Source organism: Hippocampus guttulatus, chromosome 23, assembly GCF_054856545.1.
Source record: "Hippocampus guttulatus isolate MCC_2025c chromosome 23, RoL_Hgut_1.0, whole genome shotgun sequence".
Classification (NCBI taxonomy): domain Eukaryota; kingdom Metazoa; phylum Chordata; class Actinopteri; order Syngnathiformes; family Syngnathidae; genus Hippocampus; species Hippocampus guttulatus.
Genome location: NC_141283.1, coordinates 3156622 through 3174969, shown reverse-complemented (window position 1 = coordinate 3174969; position 18348 = coordinate 3156622). Strand labels below are relative to the sequence as shown.

General features: G+C 43.3%; 4 protein-coding genes across 4 annotated transcripts; 2 read left to right on the top strand and 2 right to left on the bottom strand.

Moving 5' to 3' along the window:
• Positions 1 to 800: 800 nt before the first annotated feature.
• Positions 801 to 6582, bottom strand: LOC147185738 (cyclic GMP-AMP phosphodiesterase SMPDL3A-like). The gene is made up of 8 exons (XM_086104005.1): positions 6396 to 6582; positions 4725 to 4938; positions 4452 to 4596; positions 4292 to 4388; positions 3132 to 3295; positions 2824 to 3004; positions 2091 to 2215; positions 801 to 1990 (listed from the first exon to the last, which is right to left on the bottom strand). Exons 1-8 carry the CDS (start codon positions 6490 to 6492, stop codon positions 1658 to 1660), a joined length of 1356 nt encoding a protein of 451 aa, XP_085960131.1. The 5' UTR covers positions 6493 to 6582; the 3' UTR covers positions 801 to 1657.
• Positions 6583 to 7034: 452 nt separating this feature from the next.
• Positions 7035 to 9707, bottom strand: LOC147185737 (fatty acid-binding protein, brain). The gene is made up of 4 exons (XM_086104009.1): positions 9544 to 9707; positions 8353 to 8525; positions 7557 to 7658; positions 7035 to 7237 (listed from the first exon to the last, which is right to left on the bottom strand). Exons 1-4 carry the CDS (start codon positions 9614 to 9616, stop codon positions 7187 to 7189), a joined length of 399 nt encoding a protein of 132 aa, XP_085960135.1. The 5' UTR covers positions 9617 to 9707; the 3' UTR covers positions 7035 to 7186.
• A 1930-nt stretch (positions 9708 to 11637) lies between these two features.
• LOC147185736 (cysteine-rich protein 2-like) lies at positions 11638 to 14156 on the top strand. Its single transcript, XM_086104008.1, has 9 exons — positions 11638 to 11725; positions 11808 to 12011; positions 12739 to 12833; positions 12977 to 13034; positions 13137 to 13262; positions 13370 to 13429; positions 13585 to 13679; positions 13755 to 13812; positions 13883 to 14156. The coding sequence occupies exons 2-9, from the start codon at positions 11969 to 11971 to the stop codon at positions 13939 to 13941; spliced, it is 594 nt and encodes a 197-aa protein (XP_085960134.1). The 5' UTR covers positions 11638 to 11725; positions 11808 to 11968; the 3' UTR covers positions 13942 to 14156.
• Positions 14157 to 14554: 398 nt separating this feature from the next.
• LOC147185735 (protein ARV1-like) lies at positions 14555 to 16802 on the top strand. The gene is made up of 5 exons (XM_086104006.1): positions 14555 to 14679; positions 15453 to 15572; positions 16013 to 16166; positions 16263 to 16505; positions 16580 to 16802. Exons 1-5 carry the CDS (start codon positions 14584 to 14586, stop codon positions 16702 to 16704), a joined length of 738 nt encoding a protein of 245 aa, XP_085960132.1. The 5' UTR covers positions 14555 to 14583; the 3' UTR covers positions 16705 to 16802.
• The last annotated feature ends 1546 nt before the right edge of the window (positions 16803 to 18348 follow it).

Below are 18348 nucleotides of genomic sequence, written 5' to 3'. Positions count from 1 at the left end.
TATACCAAGCCACCAGTTGACAGTGTCTCCTGGGGTCAACCTCGGGTCCCCTACATTTCCCGAGATACCAAATTGAACCTTTGTGGCCATTTATTAAGGCTGCACTGCGTTTATTGCTCGGGATGCTTTATTTTGTAGGAAACAAAACTCTCAAATTTTTTTTTTTTTTTTTTTGTGGTTGGAAGTGTACTCCATAGAACTTTTCCCCCCCTCCCCAAAAAGTGGCCGCGCAAAGAGAGAAAAGAGACAAGCTTTGTTTGCACACAACAGCGCTTCACTGATGTCACTGTGGCGATGGCTGCCCCGGCAACAGGCCATACTCACCCGCCAGTATGCTGTTACCACGGTTACGCCCTGACCAGCCGAGCAAAGGGATTGAAGGATCGGGGTGGAGGGGGCAGGGGGAGCAAAGAAGGTGAGTTTCTCACCATTCATCATTCATCTTAACTTCTTTTTTCTTCTTCTGACACTTTCTGGACATTCTTTTGGGGCTTTTTGGAAGTTACACATGGAGCAAACGGATGTTTTGAAACGAGGGACTGTCAACGTTAGGGGGGGGAAGTTGAGCACAGGGGTGGGGGGTTGGGGGGGGATTGGCCCACAATAGCGCTGGAATGGAGCTGAGAACATTCAAAGCAGGAGAAGTTGAGAGGGTGTAAAGGGGGGCCAAGTCAAATGAGGCCAGTGCCTGCTCTAACCCCTCCCCCCACGCCCAACTTATCAGACAAACGCTACATTATACTCATGGATAACTAAGAATCTACAGACCTAATTGAAAACAAAACACGACAATTATGCGATTCAGCTAGCATTTTTTAAAGAGCAAAACTTGAAATCAAGTCAACAATTGTCAGCAATGAGATAGTTTCAGGATTCAGAAGACGACAGAATGAAGTGTCAATAGTCATACACTTTTTACATTCATTTCAACTGTGCAATGCTCATGCTTCAGCAATCATAGTCAATGCAATTCCCTAGCACCCGCTTTTCATGGCGCATGATGTTTGTCAGGCTAGCATCATCCTCGAGTATGTCTGCTCCAAATTCGGAAGCAATTGGGGAAAAAAAAAAATCTCGAGAGCAACTTCGTGTTTGAAGAACCCCCCCCAACCCCCAAAAAAACAAGTGCAAAATGGCCTCTCAAAATAAAATGCCAGACTTCCTGTCTCCTCAGGAATGGTTTCTTGAGTCTTTTTTTGTGGGTCTACTCATGATACTGTCTACCAAATTTCATCATGTTAAATTAAACTGGTTTCAATAAAATAAATCCAATTTGATGCCTCAAAAATGACCCTGGCTTGGTTGCGCCAAACCTAAACTGAATACCGTTTCTTGAGACTTTTTTGTGGATCTACTCCTGTTTTCAATTTTCCACTTTTTTTTTTCGCAAAACAAATTCACAATTTCTAAATGACTAAAAAATGATCATTTTCATAGCAAAATAGAAGACTTCCTATTTCTTTTCAGGCACGGCCTCTAGAGACCTTTTTGTGGTGTACTCATGACAGACATGGCAACCAAATTTCATGTTGCCAAGTCTGAAAAAAATTCAGAGGCACATGAGACAATTTTGGGTCATCTTACCATGATTATGGCGGTATTATTATTCTGGTGAGTGGCACAAAAAAAAAAATGTGCTGAAATCCATAAATGGATATCAAAGAAGGTTACTGGCGAGACTGTGACGATGTTGTCGCGCCCCCACGCAAGCGCCGTAGCGGGCCTGGTCCAGGTGGAGCATGGAGCACAACTGGAGGAGCTTACACTCTCCCTGGCATGACGGCCTGCCATCGTAACTAACCGTGAAGTGAGCAAAGTAGGCGTCGAAAGCGGCGTTGGGCGGTAGCCACAAGCGCACAGCCAATTCCAGAAGATTAGGCGGCCGCAGGTCCGGCATCCCAAACGCTTTTGTCATGATGTACTCCAGCTTCCAGTTGGCTCGTTGCTCGAGGTTCGCCTCGGTCAGGTTGAGGAAGTATTGCCACAGGTCCTTTGACATGGAAAAAAAATTGGCTTGCCTTTTGTACTTCGACACGGGATGGTGTAATAATGTGACGTGGTGTTTGGCAAGGGTGCCTGTCAAGACTTACCAAAATGCCAAAATCTCGTTTGTCATAGAAATACAATCGCACCGCCGGGTTATTGGAGTACGGCTCTGAAAAGCTTCTGATGGGCGTTACCGCCGGAGCCACGAACACAGAGTTCACAGGTGAATCTACCGAAAGAATATATATATTAAAAACATGCATCATTAACTCATTCACTCCCAAAGACGTTTTTACACGTCTTTTCAGAGTTGGTCCAGAATTGGCTCGTACTGAATGAGTTAACCGCTATATGCACCATCTATTAAAAAATAAAAACATTTAAAAAATCCATTATATATTTTATCTTTACCAAAGAGACAAATCATGCGACATGTTTAATTGATATATTTAATGTCATTTTGTGATGTTATGATGACTTCAAGATGGCGCCACGAGTGTGGCTGCCTTTACAGCAGCTCCGATACTTTTTGCTCTCCTACTTGCTTCCTTTCCTAACTTTGCTGCTGAAAATTGGGAATTTCTCCATTGTGGGACGAATAAAAGGTTTTCTTATTCTTATTAATGAATGCATCGTATAATATCGACTGGCAATATACAGTCTGGGATGCCATAAGGCAGTGGTTTTCTGGCCACTTTATTAGGAACACCTGCTCATCAGGTTGTCCAAAAAATAAAAATAAAAACCTCAAAAGTGAGCATCATCATCATTATCTTACTTTTTAATTATACGCTGTTGACTCATGTAGCGAATGCTTTCACATATTTCTGCGGTCACCTTTGGAGTCCAGGAGCACCATGATGCTATCTTTGTGCGTGTGTCCGTAGAAATGTCCCGCAATCACGTGACTGTGGCGCCGAAAAATGTTGAGCAGCTTCTCGTTGTGCTCATCCCTGATGGCCGTCACGTTACGGAGCGAGGGCAGGAATCCCAGCGGAATGTGCGAAATGATATACACCTGACAGATCGACACGTCAATCACAAGAGGGAGTGCCGATAACGAGAACCCAGAACCCGATAACATGATCGGCTGTCCACTGTAATGACACTGCCATCCCCGAAAGGGTTAAATGACAACATCGAACCTTCTCCATGTCGTCGCCCGCCTTTTTCAGCGTGTCTTCTAACCACTCGTATTGTCCCGCCGGGTCACTCATGTTGACGGTGGCGCGGTCGGGGCCGTAGTAGAGGATGCTGTTGACGCTCACCACTCGGACACCCGCACGAACCAGCTGGGTGTAGAAGCCTCCTGTGGACACCAGCACATGAGCAAAGACTTTACACGTACATAAAAATGTGACATTAGAAGACCTGGCATCCATTTTCCAACTCGCGGGAAAGGGGCTAACAATATAACTGCCTTAAACGCTAACATAGCAACATGCTAGCCTTCGGATACCAACTTTGACTGGCTTGAATTGTTCCAACGGCAATGAGGTGCTACAGTGCAACTCTCTACAACGAAATCATGTTTGCAGCAAAAAAAATTCACAACAGGGGGCTTTTCACTGTAGCAAATTTGATCTCAGATGTAAACACACACAAAACGTATGTGTTTACTCTTTATTTTTATTCCAATACGTAGTGCATAAACATGAGCAGACACTTATTTGACACTTCATATAGCCAGTGTAGAAAGAAAAAAATCGGGAAAGAAAGTGCGAAATTTACGATCAGCATTCACTTTCATCAATTTCTTGCATAATGTTTTTTATTTTGCTTCCTTCATCTTTCATTTTTATTCCTTTTGTCCTGTCTTCAAGCCTGAATGCTTTTCTTAACTCCTTGGTCTGCAAAGGTCCGTTTTAGCAATTCTAGCATTTTAGCAATGTAACGTTCGTGCTGTGTCTGAAATTAATGATAACAAATACTTCCTGGACTACTGCGCATGTGTAGACAAGTGTGGTGGTTGCTGTTGCCTTTTCCGAACGAAGCAGGAGAGGTCGCTGTGGCATGCTGAGGTTGGATTAGACTTTTGCGGAAGGCTTGTTTTTGTTGTAGTGAATCTCGTTGCGAGCCAAGAGCAGAGAAAAATATTTCATGTGACGGAACAGGGGGATTTTTCATCATAGGGGGAGGAGAAAAGTGGGAATGGCTTTCATGCATGAAACTTTTTTCACACTAGGGGATATTTTCGCCCATGTAGGTTTTGTTGTAGAGGAGTTTCACTGCAGTACAAATACAAATACAATACAAAAGTAACACACAGTGTGAAAAAAAAAGAATTTTAGTGAGATAAGGTAACCTCGTGAAAGAGTTTTCAATGCGTCGTCTTGCAACCAGGGGCTCCAAAGGCGGGCGGCAGCCTTGTAGATGTCGTTTGTGGACGTAGGCAGCTGATCCTGACAACATACACATAACCGTATGTAGACATGCTCGGATTCTGAGTCTGCCGTGTCGGCTACCTGCGGCCAGTAGTCATGGTTCCCCATGGCGGGAAAGACGCTGACGTTTGGGAAATGTTGTCGGATGCTTTGTGTCAAGTTGCTAATCACTTCGATCACCATCGACGTGGACAGCTCGCTTACCGGAACGTGAGGTGGACTGTCTCTGTAGTAGTAAAGTAAATCATATTTAAAAAATCATAATCATCCTGAAAAATAATTTCATAATTTGGGACTGAAACCCTCCATTTTTAAAAATTCATCCAAAATGAGGAATAGGCAATTTGACGCTACCCGGTCCAAATGATGAAGTCGTTTGGTTGTACGAGGCTCTTCATGTGCATGAAAGCCGACTGGATGAGGCCGTAGGGCGAGTCGCACAAAAAGTCCCCAAACGGACCGGCATCGGTGGTGGGCTTCCCTTTGGAGGAGAAACACACTTTGGTGGGGTCCGGCGCCAGGTGGTAGGTGGGGTCCAAATGAAGGTCGGTGATGTGCCAAAACCTTCCTGGTGTAGGAATAATTGGAAAATGTACTTTGGAGTCAAGACAGCACATTCAGATAAATCCAACACACACACGCACGCGCACATGCACACTTTAAACGACCCCAACCCGTTTGTTGTTTCGTCGTGTGGACCTGATGTGGACTGTTTTCAGCATTTTTTGGCCACGACATTCGCCAAAGACGAAGAATCTGTGCTTGGTGGTTGCGCCTTCTCGGCAGCACGCCTGTACCAGCAGATTTTGATTGGGAGGAATGTCGGCGACATTTGACTGTCGGTGCTGGACAGCCCCCGGGGTGCTTGTGCTTTTTGCGCCTGTAATGGGCAGCACTTTTCGCAGCCCCGTTTTGTTCAGTGGAGATGTCGGCGCTGTTGAATTGTCTGAGTTGGTGCGGCTGGATGGATGGCTGCTGAAGTTGAGGATAAGGAGAGGGGCGTCGGCGCGGAGCGCTGATGCATATTTGGAACTGAGAGTCGCCGCTTGGAATTTAAATGGATTTACATGGGACATGAAAAATGAACCAATCTTTTTTTCATCAATGGATGCTACAGCTTCTTGTTGACTTTGAAACTTAGCTTGTCGCCAACGTGTGCACATTTTGAACATGACGTCTCTGATCCACTGGCGAAAGGACACTTTGTGATTCTCTCCTCTTTCATCTCAAACTGCTTTAAAGAACAAAGCATACGAGGGAAAAGTGGTTAGGACTGCACGACTGTCCGACGTCTGTTTAGTGTTGCGTTTATTATTTTACTGTATGTTAAACTGTTTTGTTAAGCGCTTTGTTACAGCTGCTGCTGTTGTGAAAGCGCTATATAAATCAGGATGTAGTGATCCCTCGCTATTTCGCGGTTCGTTTATCGCGGCTTCAGTGCATCGCAGATTTTTTCAAACATTCACAAAAAAAAAAGAAATTACATATATGGAGTACAGTACTGTTTTTTTTTTACCTGTATATGTTTATTGGTCGCTACTTCGCGGATTTTCGTTTATCGCAGGTGGTTTTGGTCTCCATTAACCACGATAAACGAGGGATTACTGTACTGTATTATACTTCAGCCTCGCATCTCCAAAACGATGATCAACAGCTAATTTAATTCAAATATTAAAATGGTACCACACGTCAGTCCCGACGGTTGACAATGTCTTAATTGCATTAATCCCTCTTAACAAGAGCAAACAAATGTGTTACGTCTCTTGACAAACTTTATTCAAAGGTCTGAGAGGCATAAACACACACGAGCCATCTGCAGCACATCAGCACTTGATATTTGTCTTGTTTTGGCTCCACGTGTGTGAATCAATTCGTTGCGGTTAACGAAAGTGTTTTCATTTGTTCTTAAACGTCGTCCCGTGTACTGTTACCTCAACGTAAGACGGGTCGACCGTCTGATTTTTTTTTTTGCACACAAATTGCATGTTGACAATTTCAGTTTTGGGAGGTATCACGCCGACTCACCTGCGTCCACCGGCTCGGCTCCTCTTCCGGGCGGGGCCGCCTGAAGGCGAACGGCGGCGCACAACAGGAGAACAAAACAGACGAGTTGCGCCGTCATGTCGTTCAATTGCAAGAGCTTGGCTCGGAATACACGACAAAGGTCGCTCAATAACTCGTGTTTGTTGACGAGCAAAAGGCGGATATTGGAGTGGTCAGCTTGTCACGTGACTTTGTGTTTTCAAAGACAGGGCGTGGTTTCGTTTGATTGACGGCCGAGCATGTTACGTGACGTGGACGAACGCGGAACTATGTCGTTCAACCTGATGTAAATTCTGTTTGTGTCGTGTAACTGTACAATTAAAAAAAACAAAAAAACATCGTTCTACCTTCTTGTTTATTTCCTTGTTCAAATTTTTAAACTCCTGCGTTGTACTGTTTTATTTTCTTTTTTCAGTCAAACGGTTCAATGGCCAGTATCAATAAGCTATGATCAACTAATAGGCTAACAAGTAAAAACGCCAACCAAGTTAGACCAGACACTTTTTTCACCTCAAAACTTAAATATATTGGACACTGCCATAAAATACTCACAATGAAAAAACTCACAATACAACCTTTTGTCAGACTGTCAATAAATGATAGGAACAGATGAGAAGAGTCTAAAATTTCTCCGTGTTTTATTTAGCACATTTGCAAAGATGATCAATCCAATATGTCATTTTTTCATATAAAAAAAAAGACTTGATAAAAATAAAACATGTGCAGCTTGCTTGAGGAGGAAGACGATGATGAAGATGTGCAAACGTTGGCCTCTATGCTTTCTCGTAGGTGCGTACGGCGTGGATGTCCTCGAAGGTCAAGTTCTGGATGAGGAAGAGAAGAATGTCACTTTAATTTTTTTTTTTAACCCAAGAAACTTCATCCAAAAAATGAAGAACATTTGGAGCACCAAATTTTCTGCTTAGGAGGGAATTAATTTCCAGAGCTCCAGAAACATGAATATGAGATTATTATAGGAAGACATAAATGTGTATTATATTACAAAATAAATAAAATTAATGTTAAAAAAAATCACCCATTTTAGCAACTAAAAGACTTCTATAGTATTGTAATACTGAGTTTTGCCATGTCAATTTACAACTTTTTTTCTTGAAGAAACCAAATTTCTCTCTGAAATCTCACCATGACCAGCTTGCCGTCCTTGATCTCCCTGACGAACTTGGTCTCCTTGCCGTCCCACTTCTGCACGTGGACCAACTTGTCTCCGTCCATGCTCACTGTGGACTAACGAGCAGATGACCGTCAGCATCGAGCGCCATTTAAGACTTCTCAAACTTATCAAGGTGGAGGGAGAAACGTTTTTGTCTTAAAAGTTAAGCCGCCATACTGGAAACGCCATAGGGCGGCTAACGATTAGCATCTATGTGGCGGTGTTATCGGCGTTTTGAGCAATGGATATTTCAACACATATGGTGGCGCAACGCATGTAGACAGACAATATAACAATACTCAATGAGGTTTTCTTTCCAAAAGTCAACATTCAGTTTTACTTTTGTACGGAAGTACATTTTAAGACAAGTAGCTGTACCCTTTTTGTGCCAAGTTATCACGGGGGACAATTTACAGTGTTCCATTAACCTGCCATGCATGTTTTTGGAATGTGGCAGAAAACCGGATAACCCAGAGAAAACTCACACAGGCACGGGGAGTATATGCAAACTCCACACAGGAAGGCCAGAGCCGGAAATTAACCCTGCACCTGTGCACTGTGAGGTTGACGCGCTAACCACTGGACCACCGGGCCGCCGGTATTGTTGACAGTCCCAAAAACACTTTTTCTACTTTAGTAAAAGTAATCAGGATGTAATTTCTCTGACCAGTCTTTTTTTTTTTTTTTTTTTTTTACTCCATTACAGTTCCTCAAGTCAGTATTTGCGTCTCATCTGCGCTTCACAAGCATTGCTAGGTGTGTTCCTACCTTGCAGTTCCTGTCGTCGGCGGTGGTCTCGTCAAACTCCTCCCCCAGCTTGAAGGAGATCTCGGTGTTCTTGAAGGTGCTCTGCGTGCGGATGGTCACCTTGTCGCCCTCCTGGCTGATGATGACGGTGGGCTTGGTCACGTTGCCCACCTGCCGGGTGGCGAAGCCCACACCTGGGTGCCGATAGAAGCCTGTCACGCTCTGTTTCTCTTTCGCTGCTCCGTATGTTTGAAGAGTAAAAACTACAGCAACATCGATGCTAATTTCCATCGTCACGGGATGACAACAAGGCGCTCTAACCCCGTTGTCCACATGCTGGTAGTCACATTGGACTTTATTTGTTTATTGTCTCAATGTGCTTGCTCTAAAGCGGCCACATCGAGATTGTATTTATTTATTGAAAAACACCCTAATTCCCCCATCCCATGAGGCACTCTAAAGCAGACATACCAGCGCAAAATCACAAGGTGGCTGTCACCCCCCCCCCCCCCTTTCTTCTGCCTCTCCATGGAGTTCGTGCACTCACGGTCAACAATGAGGCGTTCTAACGCAGCCATATCAACGCAAAGTTCCAGTCCACACACTACCTGTCATTTGGGACACATTATTTATTCTGCCTTCTCACCATGTTATGTGTGCACTCATGGATGTAACACGGCGCTCTAAAGAGGCCACATCAAGAATTTAAAAAACAAAAAAAAATTACTCCCCATCCCACCTTCAACAAGGCGCTCTAAAGCAGACATGGCAGCACAAAACCACACACTGGCTGTGACTTATTTTTTTCCCTACACACTTCAACATCTTTCTCTCATGATGATCGTGCACGCATCGCCAACAACGGGGTGCTCTAAAGCGGCCATGCCAGCAGAGTATCCAACGGGAAAATGCATTTTTCCGGGCGTTGACACACAGCTAACTTGCTACACGGATGTCCCAACAGCACTGGACAACCATTGATCCTTTCTCCTCACGAGTAAGATAATTCAGCATACTAGTAAAGCGACTGTCTTACTAGTAGCCTTTTTTTTTCCCTCACTGCTGTGTGGGATATTTGCACACCACTAGGAAAACTGCAAGTTACTCGTAGGACAAAAATGTGCACTAGTTGACAACTGTGTGCTACTAGTGCATTCCAAACTTCAAATAGTGAATATCCAGCGCTTCACTAGTAGCACGAGTGCGACTCACCGAGCGCTTTCATGTACTCATCGAAGTTGTCGCTGTCCACCAGCTTCCAAGTGGCACAGAAGGCGTCGACCATGTTGGAGGTTTTGTGTGCGCTGAGCAGGCTGAAAGTCTCACAAGAAGTATGGGGGGCCCCCCTTCAGGGCTCTTATTTGGGGGGCTACATTAGTATGCCGACAGGTGGGCGGAGCCCAGCGCAACATTGGCTCAGGAGACTTTTTTTTTTTTTTTTTTTTTTTTGCCGGGGCAGTCTTTGGCCCGAGAATTTGGGTCATGGTCCGGTTTAACTCTCACAAAGGATGAGTCCAAATAGCCCCTAAAAATATGAATGTTTGCATTAAAAATAGAAATAAATATATATTACGATTGTGAAAAGTGTGAAAAAAACGTCGTGTGAAAACTTAGCTTTTTGTTTGAAAAAGACATTTGAATCAAAATAGATGTAATGATAAAAATGAAACACGACACTGTGGGGTCCATTGGTATGCAGACAGGTGGGCGGGGCTCAGCTCCTCATTAGCTCAGGAGACTTTTTTGCTCTGCTGCCATTGGTCGAAAAAAATGGGTCACAGTCCAACTGGACCCCCTGGAATGAAAATGAAAAGTCCAAATTAGCCCAGTGGAGTGATTAATGATGTCATTAGCACCATTCAGGCTGAAGGGGGCGGTGGGGTGGGGGAGGCAAGTTGAAATGGGAAGTTATGTGAAAAGTTGACAAAAAGCTCAGCCTTTTATCCTGGAAGAAAAAAAAACGCCTTTATTCTCAGGAAAAAAGGGACTGCAGTGTATTTCCCAAAGGTATGCCTTTTGTTGTTGAAAAAAAATAGGACTCCATATCTGTAATTAATAGGCCTTTTCGACATTTTTAAAAGGCAGTTAAAATATTATTTAGGCAACCCAGTTCATAGTTTTCATTAAAAAATACATGCATTGATTCAAAAGGATTCATTTGTTTTTAACCATGGTGATTGTAAAATTCGTTCTTGATTGTGTTTCTAGCCATGTTGAACATTTTGTTTACTTACAATTACAATTTACTTCCGTTATACTTTCTTAATTTCGTAATTTATTTCACAGTAGTTTTACTTAAGAAAATTTCCTGCGAGATTGTGTCTGCGTGCGAGCGTACATCGCGCACTCGGGCGTGATAGCTTTTGTTCGACGGGTCTTTGTCATTATTTGACTCCGCCCGCCCCAAAATAACTGTCACTTCTTGCTCAACTGAAACGCTAATGGCACAAATACTCCTCACTATCCGGACACCATGCGTTTCAATTATGTTACTAAAAGCGAATCTGGCGTGAAAATTGGAATAATTGAAACTGTAATAGTCCCCCCCCCCCCCCCCGGCGTACCGACGTTTTGCGCAAGTCCTTTGGCGCCCTCTGTTGTTCATTCCTTGCTATTGAAAGGTCCCTCAAATTCATGCAATCTGAATACTGTACCGTTAAATGCAATTTGAGTGCTATTCACATATTCCTGTTTAAAGATTATCTGACAAAAAGAGTGTAAACGGCCCCACATTTAATTTCGTTTCCTTCATGAGTCACCACTTGTTCTGTGGATGTTGACGTCACGCGAATACCAGCCCGCCAGCGAGAAGAAGACTTAAGTCTGTGGTCACCGTATTTTACCGTCAAAGAAAATGTACACGGTTATGTTTTGGAAATGTTCATGTAGATATTTTTAGCTCGCGGGCGCTTTGAGGGCACACCCAGATGTCCACAATTGCGTAGTAGCTGCGTGGCAACAAAAACAACGCCTCAACATACAGTACGCACGCACGCACGCGTTGTCATCACAGGAGAAAAGATGCTTTTGCCAAAGCGTTTACTCTATGATGATACCGCACAGCGGCGCCTTGACAAAAAAAAAATCGATGCGTTTTGTGACCACACTTAGAAACTCAAAACATCGTGTAAAAAAGGCGGGCCACTTTGTTAACACGTTGAGCTCACAGTGCAGCGGCACAGGGTTCGATTCCGGTTGCGACCTCCCCGTGCCTATGTGGAGTTTTCTCCGGGTGCTCCGGTTTCCTCCCACATTCCAAAAACATGCATGGCAGGTTAATGGAACACGCCCTAGGTGTGATTGTGAGAGCGAATGGTTGTTCGTCTAGGTGAGCCTTGCGATTGGCTGGCAACCAGTTCAGGGTGGGGTAGGCTCGAGGACGCCCGCGACCCATGTGAGGATAAACAGACGACAATATGGATGGATATCAAATAATATTGGAAAAATTTAATTCTGCAATCCCATTGCGCCCTCAGCCAATGGTTGTCGACGGGGGCGTGGCTATGCAAACGACTAAGACGACAGAGGGACCGCCGACGTCATCGTCGGCATTTGCCAAGGTGTGGGCGGAAGACGACGCGCCGTAGTCTGAACCGTACGCCAAAGCAGACCCAGGCAGACTTTCTGCACTCCTTACATGGCGTCGACATGCCCCAAGTGTGTCAAGCCGGTGTTTTTTGGTGAGTGGACCAGTGATTGAGGCAGATTTTTTTGTGTCCCCTCACTGTCGTCTGTAATGACAGTGACGTCCTTTTATCTTATGGATTTTAATGTGATTTATCGAGGAGAGGCTGCTTATCAATCATTTTGAATATGATACAATTGCTTTGCAACCAAACATTTATTATATTCCTATACAGAGAGAGATAATTATAGTATTGCCTTTGAAAAATACATGTACAAAGCAGACATTTCTCTTGGACGTCGTTTCTGGCGGATAGTAAACTATTAATGTATTAAAATAAATAAAGAAAGCATACAATCTTCAGTCCACCAATGCTAATGAATTACATCAGTGTCACTGCATTATAAATGTATGAGCAGTGATATTTGAACAAACAGTGGAGCAATACATGTCGACAGACAATATAACAGTCGATATTCTTTATCCTCCGCTAAGAACGACGACGATTGCTGCCCCTCCGAGGAGCTGAGACCAAAACTGTTCTTTCTTTCCATTATGACTTAATCAAGAAATTGATGATAGTGAACCACTCTGGCAGGCTTCCTGCGGTCCCCTCAGGACAAACAATCAACTTTGTGGTCTTTTTGAAACAAACGTTGTATTGAGACTTCAAAAGGCTCAAAAGTGCAATTTGTATGAGGTAAATAAAGAGCACAAAAAAAGAAATCTTGAGTGAATTTTTACAATGTTTGACAGCAATGTGTGTGTGTGTGTGTTCACAGCGGAGAAGGTGTCTTCTTTAGGCAAAAACTGGCACAAGTTCTGTTTGAAATGTGAACGATGTAGCAAGACGCTGAACCCTGGTGGCCACGCTGAGGTAAGAGAGCTTCAATCTGGGCCAGGATATATAAAAAAAATGATCACTCATAATTTTACATGTGGCATGATTAACATCTGACATAATTTAATGTGTGGTATAATTGTCAAATGATGTCGTCTAAAATGTGAAATACTTCACAGCATGAGGGGAAGCCTTTCTGCCACAAACCGTGCTACGCTGCCCTTTACGGACCAAAAGGTGACTTTTATTGCTCACATTAAAAAAAAAAAGCATTGTCAATGTTGCTATTATTTATATGTGCGTATCAAATAAAGAGTAACCTATTTGAATATGTTTCAGGAGTGAACATCGGTGGAGTCGGCACCTACCTTTACGATGCTCCCGCCAACGAGGCCCCGGCAGCTGTTCCCTTGGTAACCAAAGCGGGGGAGGAGAAACAAGTCGCCTCTCGGGGACCAGTGAAGGGTAAGAAATATGTGGAGTAAAAATAGAAGGAACAGGATAACTGTGATAGTATAGCAGTGAAAGAAGAAAAATATATGTATGTATATTTTTTTGTGTACCTCCAAAAGGTGCCAGTTTCTCTGCAGGGCCGAACGTCTGCCCCGGTTGCAACAAGACAGTCTACTTTGGTGAGTGCACTGTAGGGTCGGGTCATAGTGTTGGGGTCCATTTTCATCCTCCAAGGTCCAACTTTAAGTTATGTATTAAAATTAAACCGCTATGTCTGCGGTTAGAAAAGTTGAATCAGTAACTGTGGTAACCATGTGCATTTGTATGTGGACAGCTGAGAAAGTGTCATCTCTGGGACAGAACTGGCACAAGCCGTGTCTGCGCTGCGAAAGATGCAGCAAGACTCTGACGGCCGGCGGTCATGCCGAGGTGAGAGTGCCGTTTGTTTGGTTTTGTAAGAAGCTTAAGAAGTGATGTTTTTTTTTTCTTATGTTCATTTTTCAGCATGAGGGACGGCCTTATTGCCACAAACCCTGCTACGGCGTGCTGTTTGGACCAAAAGGTATGAAGCAACATTTTTTTTAAGGGTGTTTTTAAGGGTGGCTACTCCCAACTGTTGCTTTTGTCTGCAGGTGTGAACATGGGAGCTGTGGGCAGCTACATCTACGACAACCCCGAAGCTCAACACTGAACACATGAGAAACAACAACAAAGCTTTGATCTTGAAAATCTCCTGACACATAGATCATTATGTTCTATTTCTAAAGCCTTTAAGTATTGTTTTGACAGAAAAAAAACTGGGTGTGACTTTTGCCGAAATAATGAGGTGTTATATATTAGTCAAGTTCGGCTTGTAGAGTCGGACTCCTGAACGGATGTCAATGTATTAAAAATAAATTTATAAACAAACAAGGGTGTGTTCTTTAGTATGAAAGAAACAAGGAAAAATAACACATCTGCTCCTCTTTGATCGAACGAATAGTTAAATAGATCTACAAAAAAGTGAAATTATGACAAATACAACGGGTTAGGATATGTTAAATATGATAAATATGTAATCTTAAAACATTTTTAATTGCAGTCAATAAAGGGGACGTAACTGGCATTTCCGTTGCCGAAATTTTCAAAATATTTGCGCATCATATGAGAAATGCCGCGTTTTAACAATAATTCACTGACGATGTTGCGACATTTAAATTTAACCTGACATCAGAAAGTCGACCATTCCATTTGTAATTTGAACTGATCCATGAGTAAGATAATTCATTTGTTATTTTGAAACGTCACAAACACGTGAGTGTTTACTTCCGGGTTCGCATCGTCGCTGTGAAGAATGGCGGAAGCTGCCTTCAGGTGCATCGAATGTAACGAAAAGGCGGCGGAGTTGCACCGAGATTACACCAACGGGATCCTGAAGATCACGTTATGCGTGCGTTACATTGTAATACTGTTACTATTCAGTTGTTTGGCTTGTCGCCATCGTTTTTCTTGTGATAACGCGAGCGAAGATAAAAGTCCGTTGCGATAAAGCAGCTCCTCGGAATTAGGACGGCAAAGTTACGAACCACTCGGGAGCAGCTCTTTTATGTTTTTCACCGATTTAATAGCACGTTCGCAACCGCGTCCCGGTTATTGAATTAAGATACAAATTACGGCCTGCAATTGTTATTCGCTTAAGTATTTCTGGTAGCTTTGGACAACGGCCTGTTCTAATTTACGCACAAATGCAGGAATTGCGTACAGCGTCGTAAACCGAGGACACCCCGTGTTACTCTACTGTTGTGTGTCGACGCTTTTGTTTTCATTGCTTTCATTCCATTATATGATAACATGCACAAGTCTGTGAATCACACACACGTGAATTACACAATTATTTCATTCATTTTGACCGTTTCCCCATGCCGTTGCTTTCAAAATTCGGTAAATACCCTTCCCTTTTTGCTAAAACCCTAGTTAACGGGAAGAATGAACAATAACATGCATAAGGCCAGACTTGAGGGTGATTGCACAAGGGGCGCAATTTCCCCATATCAACGGCAAGGACTGACGTCATAAAGTGAGGATTTGCCTCGTTTCCGTAGATGCTTCCAAAGTTCGCCATACCCGACTGCCGACATCTCATATCAAGACAAAATAGAAAATCTTTTCATGTATTACACATGCTATCCTCCTAACTAGAGTCCATTCCCATTTTATCTTTAGGGTTCCTGCCAGAAGCCAGTGGACAAGTACATAGAATACGATCCAGTCATCATCCTGATTGACGCCATCTTGTGCAAAACTCAAGCCTTCAGACATATTTTGTTCAACACGAACTTGGATGTTAGTAAATAAGAATGGAAATTGGAGCATAATTATGTATTTAGTGAAACACAAGCACTGGTGTGACGTCAACTCATCGTCAGCCATTACTGGCTGATCACGTGACGACTAATGTTTCCAACACTGTTGTACTTTTTTTTTAAAAACACATACTCAAGATACATACACATTTTTCCTGTTCGAATGTATGCTTCAGATTGACTAAAAGTCATGACGTTGAAGTCGCCACTGCAAACAGTTGAGTTGGCAGAGGATTTTCAATCTAAAATGCTACCCTCTGCTGGCTGTTTGGCTCATTACACTCCTCAAAATGCTTGCAATTTAAAGGGCCAGTACATCAGGCCCAGATTAGCCCCCGCCCCCACATAACTCGATTTTGGCACTGAATGTTTTTTAATGGATTTCCGAGTTAATTCCTACACACAGTCGTTGCCCACCAGATCCACTGGAAGCTGTGCATGTTCTGCCTGCTGTGCGAGGCCTACCTTAGGTGGTCCCTGCGGCACAGTTCAGAGTCCAGCGATGACCCCGGTGACATCATCAGGTACACCAAGGAGTGGGAGTTTTACAGCATGGTGGCCTTGGCTGCATTGGGTAAGACAACCGGATCAAACACAGGAGGTCGGAAATAATCTCGCCCCCAACACGTCCACTTTTGAAGGTTTGGCGTTACCCTGTCTTCACGTTTAGAGCTGTTAGCGTTCTGCGGCGGCGTGTTGTTGGTCCTGAGGGCGGCGGCGGCGATGTCGTCTCGTGTGTGTAGCGACAGTGGAGTGGGCGTGGATCTCCATCTCCTCTTGCGAGCGCTGCTGCTGTCCGGCTACGGGAAAGTCCTCCTAGTGCCCGCCGTTATCTGGGAACACGACTTCCTGCCGCTCTGCCTCGGCTTCATCAAAGTTTTTGTGCTCACATCCAACATGCAGGCCGTCAGAGGTCAGTGATTGCGGCGTGTGTGAAACAATGAGAATGGTGGTGTACAGGTTTTTTTGGTCCATCTTATCCTACAGTGATCCTGAACTGCAGTAAGAGGTTGGCATTGTCATCCGTGTGTGCGGGCCTGCTGTTAGAGACGATTGCGGTTTGGATGTGCCAAACCGCAGAGGGCACTTCGTTAGGAGATGACCACGTTTGATTGAACCTCCCTTGATACCAAATTGTACAAATGCCTTTTTATGAATTTTTTTTGTAAGGACTGACGTTTACTAATAAAAGGAAGGCTTGTGTCGTTTATTACAGTGCTCACCATTTGCCATTTCTTTGTGTGGGTGTGCCGAATGTTGAGGCCCAAGCGGGTGAATGAAAAATAAATGGGGGGAGGTAGAAAAAAAGTGCGTTTGAGATCAAATATTTGAACCTTGTTGGAAAGTCCACAACTGCGGAGTCGTAGCGCTTTAATCCGACTAATCGGATTACTGCAACAGGCTATCGCAAGTCATTTCGTGTTTACTGGCAACACGAGGCAGTAAGATGACAAGAAAGAAGTTATTGTAATAAGCATGTCCTAATTGCATCATCGAGATAGGCAGAGGTGCGGTTGTTTTGGTGTGCATTGTTGCCAGCTGCGAGGCAGATGTCACAGGGTTCAAGGGTCACTGAACAGAGCCGACAAAATAACGGCTAAGACTGAAAATTGGAGGAATGTAATTTTTTCTCTCTCTCTCTCTATATGGTATATTCTTTCATAGTAGCACATTAGCGCCTTGTCACCAGTTGCTAGGGAGATTTCATATGGCTTCATTGTAGCTGCAGAAGAGATTAAATTGATTTATTTTTTTTTACAATATTTTAAAATTATAGAATTGAATTTGAACCGCTTTTTCTGCCTTTTACCCTTTTTTCATCATAAATGAAAATATAAATAAAACATTGTTTTCATTAGGTGTTAAAATATCACATGAGCAGGCACTAGGCAGATTTCACAGGTGCCATAGTCACTGTACAAAATTAAATGAAATATTTTATATTTGGTACACTTTGTATTTATATTATAAAAGAGGTCAGGTATAAAAAAAGGTAAAGTATTTTTAAAAATATTTCCAACTAAGTGTAGGAACATTTTTCAAATATATTCCAATTATTCTAAATCATTCCAATAACAATGTCACCAAAGCACAATAATACACAACATGAACATAAACTGATATCTCGAAAAGCACCATGACGCGACGATGACCATTCAACTAAGCGCACACTCCACCGCCGTGACTGGAGCGGAGCACCTCGCATGGATTTGCTGCGGCAGTGCAGATTACGTTAATCTGCTCTAATCCACAGACGGCCATGAAGCCTTGCAGCGCAACACAAACGTGCGCCTTTCTCTCCCAAATGCCACTTTTTTTTTTTTTAATCAATTCACTCACAACTGCCTCCTGCAGTCCGCTGATTATATTCAACCACCACGTAATCCATGCCAAGGAAATGCAAAATCGCTCATTTGCATACTCACGACACAAACCCATGTCACGGTCACAACAAAATTTCTGCTCTACGAAGTATGTACCCAAAATAGGTTTGTTATCATGCCTGTACCCAGCTAGTGAATTGGTACTAATACTTTGGGACGCAAGTGGGGCAGTCAATTGTTGTGACGGAAGTGCAGGGATACGAAGGTGGGGTGCCAAACAGAAATGCAATTTTCCATAAATATCCTATTAAATATCGTAGTGTTTTATTTATAAATGATAATTCATGTAAGGTAAAACTACGATGATATCAAAATATGCATTTTTGTAAAGACTTTTTTTAATAGAGCTAATTAGCATTTCGCAGCTACCCT

Excerpts from the sequence above, each read along its gene's own strand:
- LOC147185738 (XM_086104005.1), bottom strand. The coding sequence starts at position 6,492 with ATGACGGCGCAACTCGTCTGTTTTGTTCTCCTGTTGTGCGCCGCCGTT. Across the intron at positions 4,939-6,395 it reads AGCCGAGCCGGTGGACGCAG|GAAGGTTTTGGCACATCACC; the intron begins GTGAGTCGGCGT and ends TTCCTACACCAG. Across the intron at positions 4,389-4,451 it reads ACCATGACTACTGGCCGCAG|GATCAGCTGCCTACGTCCAC; the intron begins GTAGCCGACACG and ends GTATGTTGTCAG.
- LOC147185737 (XM_086104009.1), bottom strand. The coding sequence starts at position 9,616 with ATGGTCGACGCCTTCTGTGCCACTTGGAAGCTGGTGGACAGCGACAAC. Across the intron at positions 8,526-9,543 it reads TGAGTACATGAAAGCGCTCG|GTGTGGGCTTCGCCACCCGG; the intron begins GTGAGTCGCACT and ends ATCGGCACCCAG. Across the intron at positions 7,659-8,352 it reads CCGACGACAGGAACTGCAAG|TCCACAGTGAGCATGGACGG; the intron begins GTAGGAACACAC and ends TCTGCTCGTTAG.
- LOC147185736 (XM_086104008.1), top strand. The coding sequence starts at position 11,969 with ATGGCGTCGACATGCCCCAAGTGTGTCAAGCCGGTGTTTTTTG. Across the intron at positions 12,012-12,738 it reads TGTCAAGCCGGTGTTTTTTG|CGGAGAAGGTGTCTTCTTTA; the intron begins GTGAGTGGACCA and ends GTGTGTTCACAG. Across the intron at positions 13,813-13,882 it reads CGTGCTGTTTGGACCAAAAG|GTGTGAACATGGGAGCTGTG; the intron begins GTATGAAGCAAC and ends TTTTGTCTGCAG.
- LOC147185735 (XM_086104006.1), top strand. The coding sequence starts at position 14,584 with ATGGCGGAAGCTGCCTTCAGGTGCATCGAATGTAACGAAAAGGCGGCG. Across the intron at positions 15,573-16,012 it reads TGTTCAACACGAACTTGGAT|ATCCACTGGAAGCTGTGCAT; the intron begins GTTAGTAAATAA and ends GTTGCCCACCAG. Across the intron at positions 16,167-16,262 it reads GGTGGCCTTGGCTGCATTGG|AGCTGTTAGCGTTCTGCGGC; the intron begins GTAAGACAACCG and ends CTTCACGTTTAG.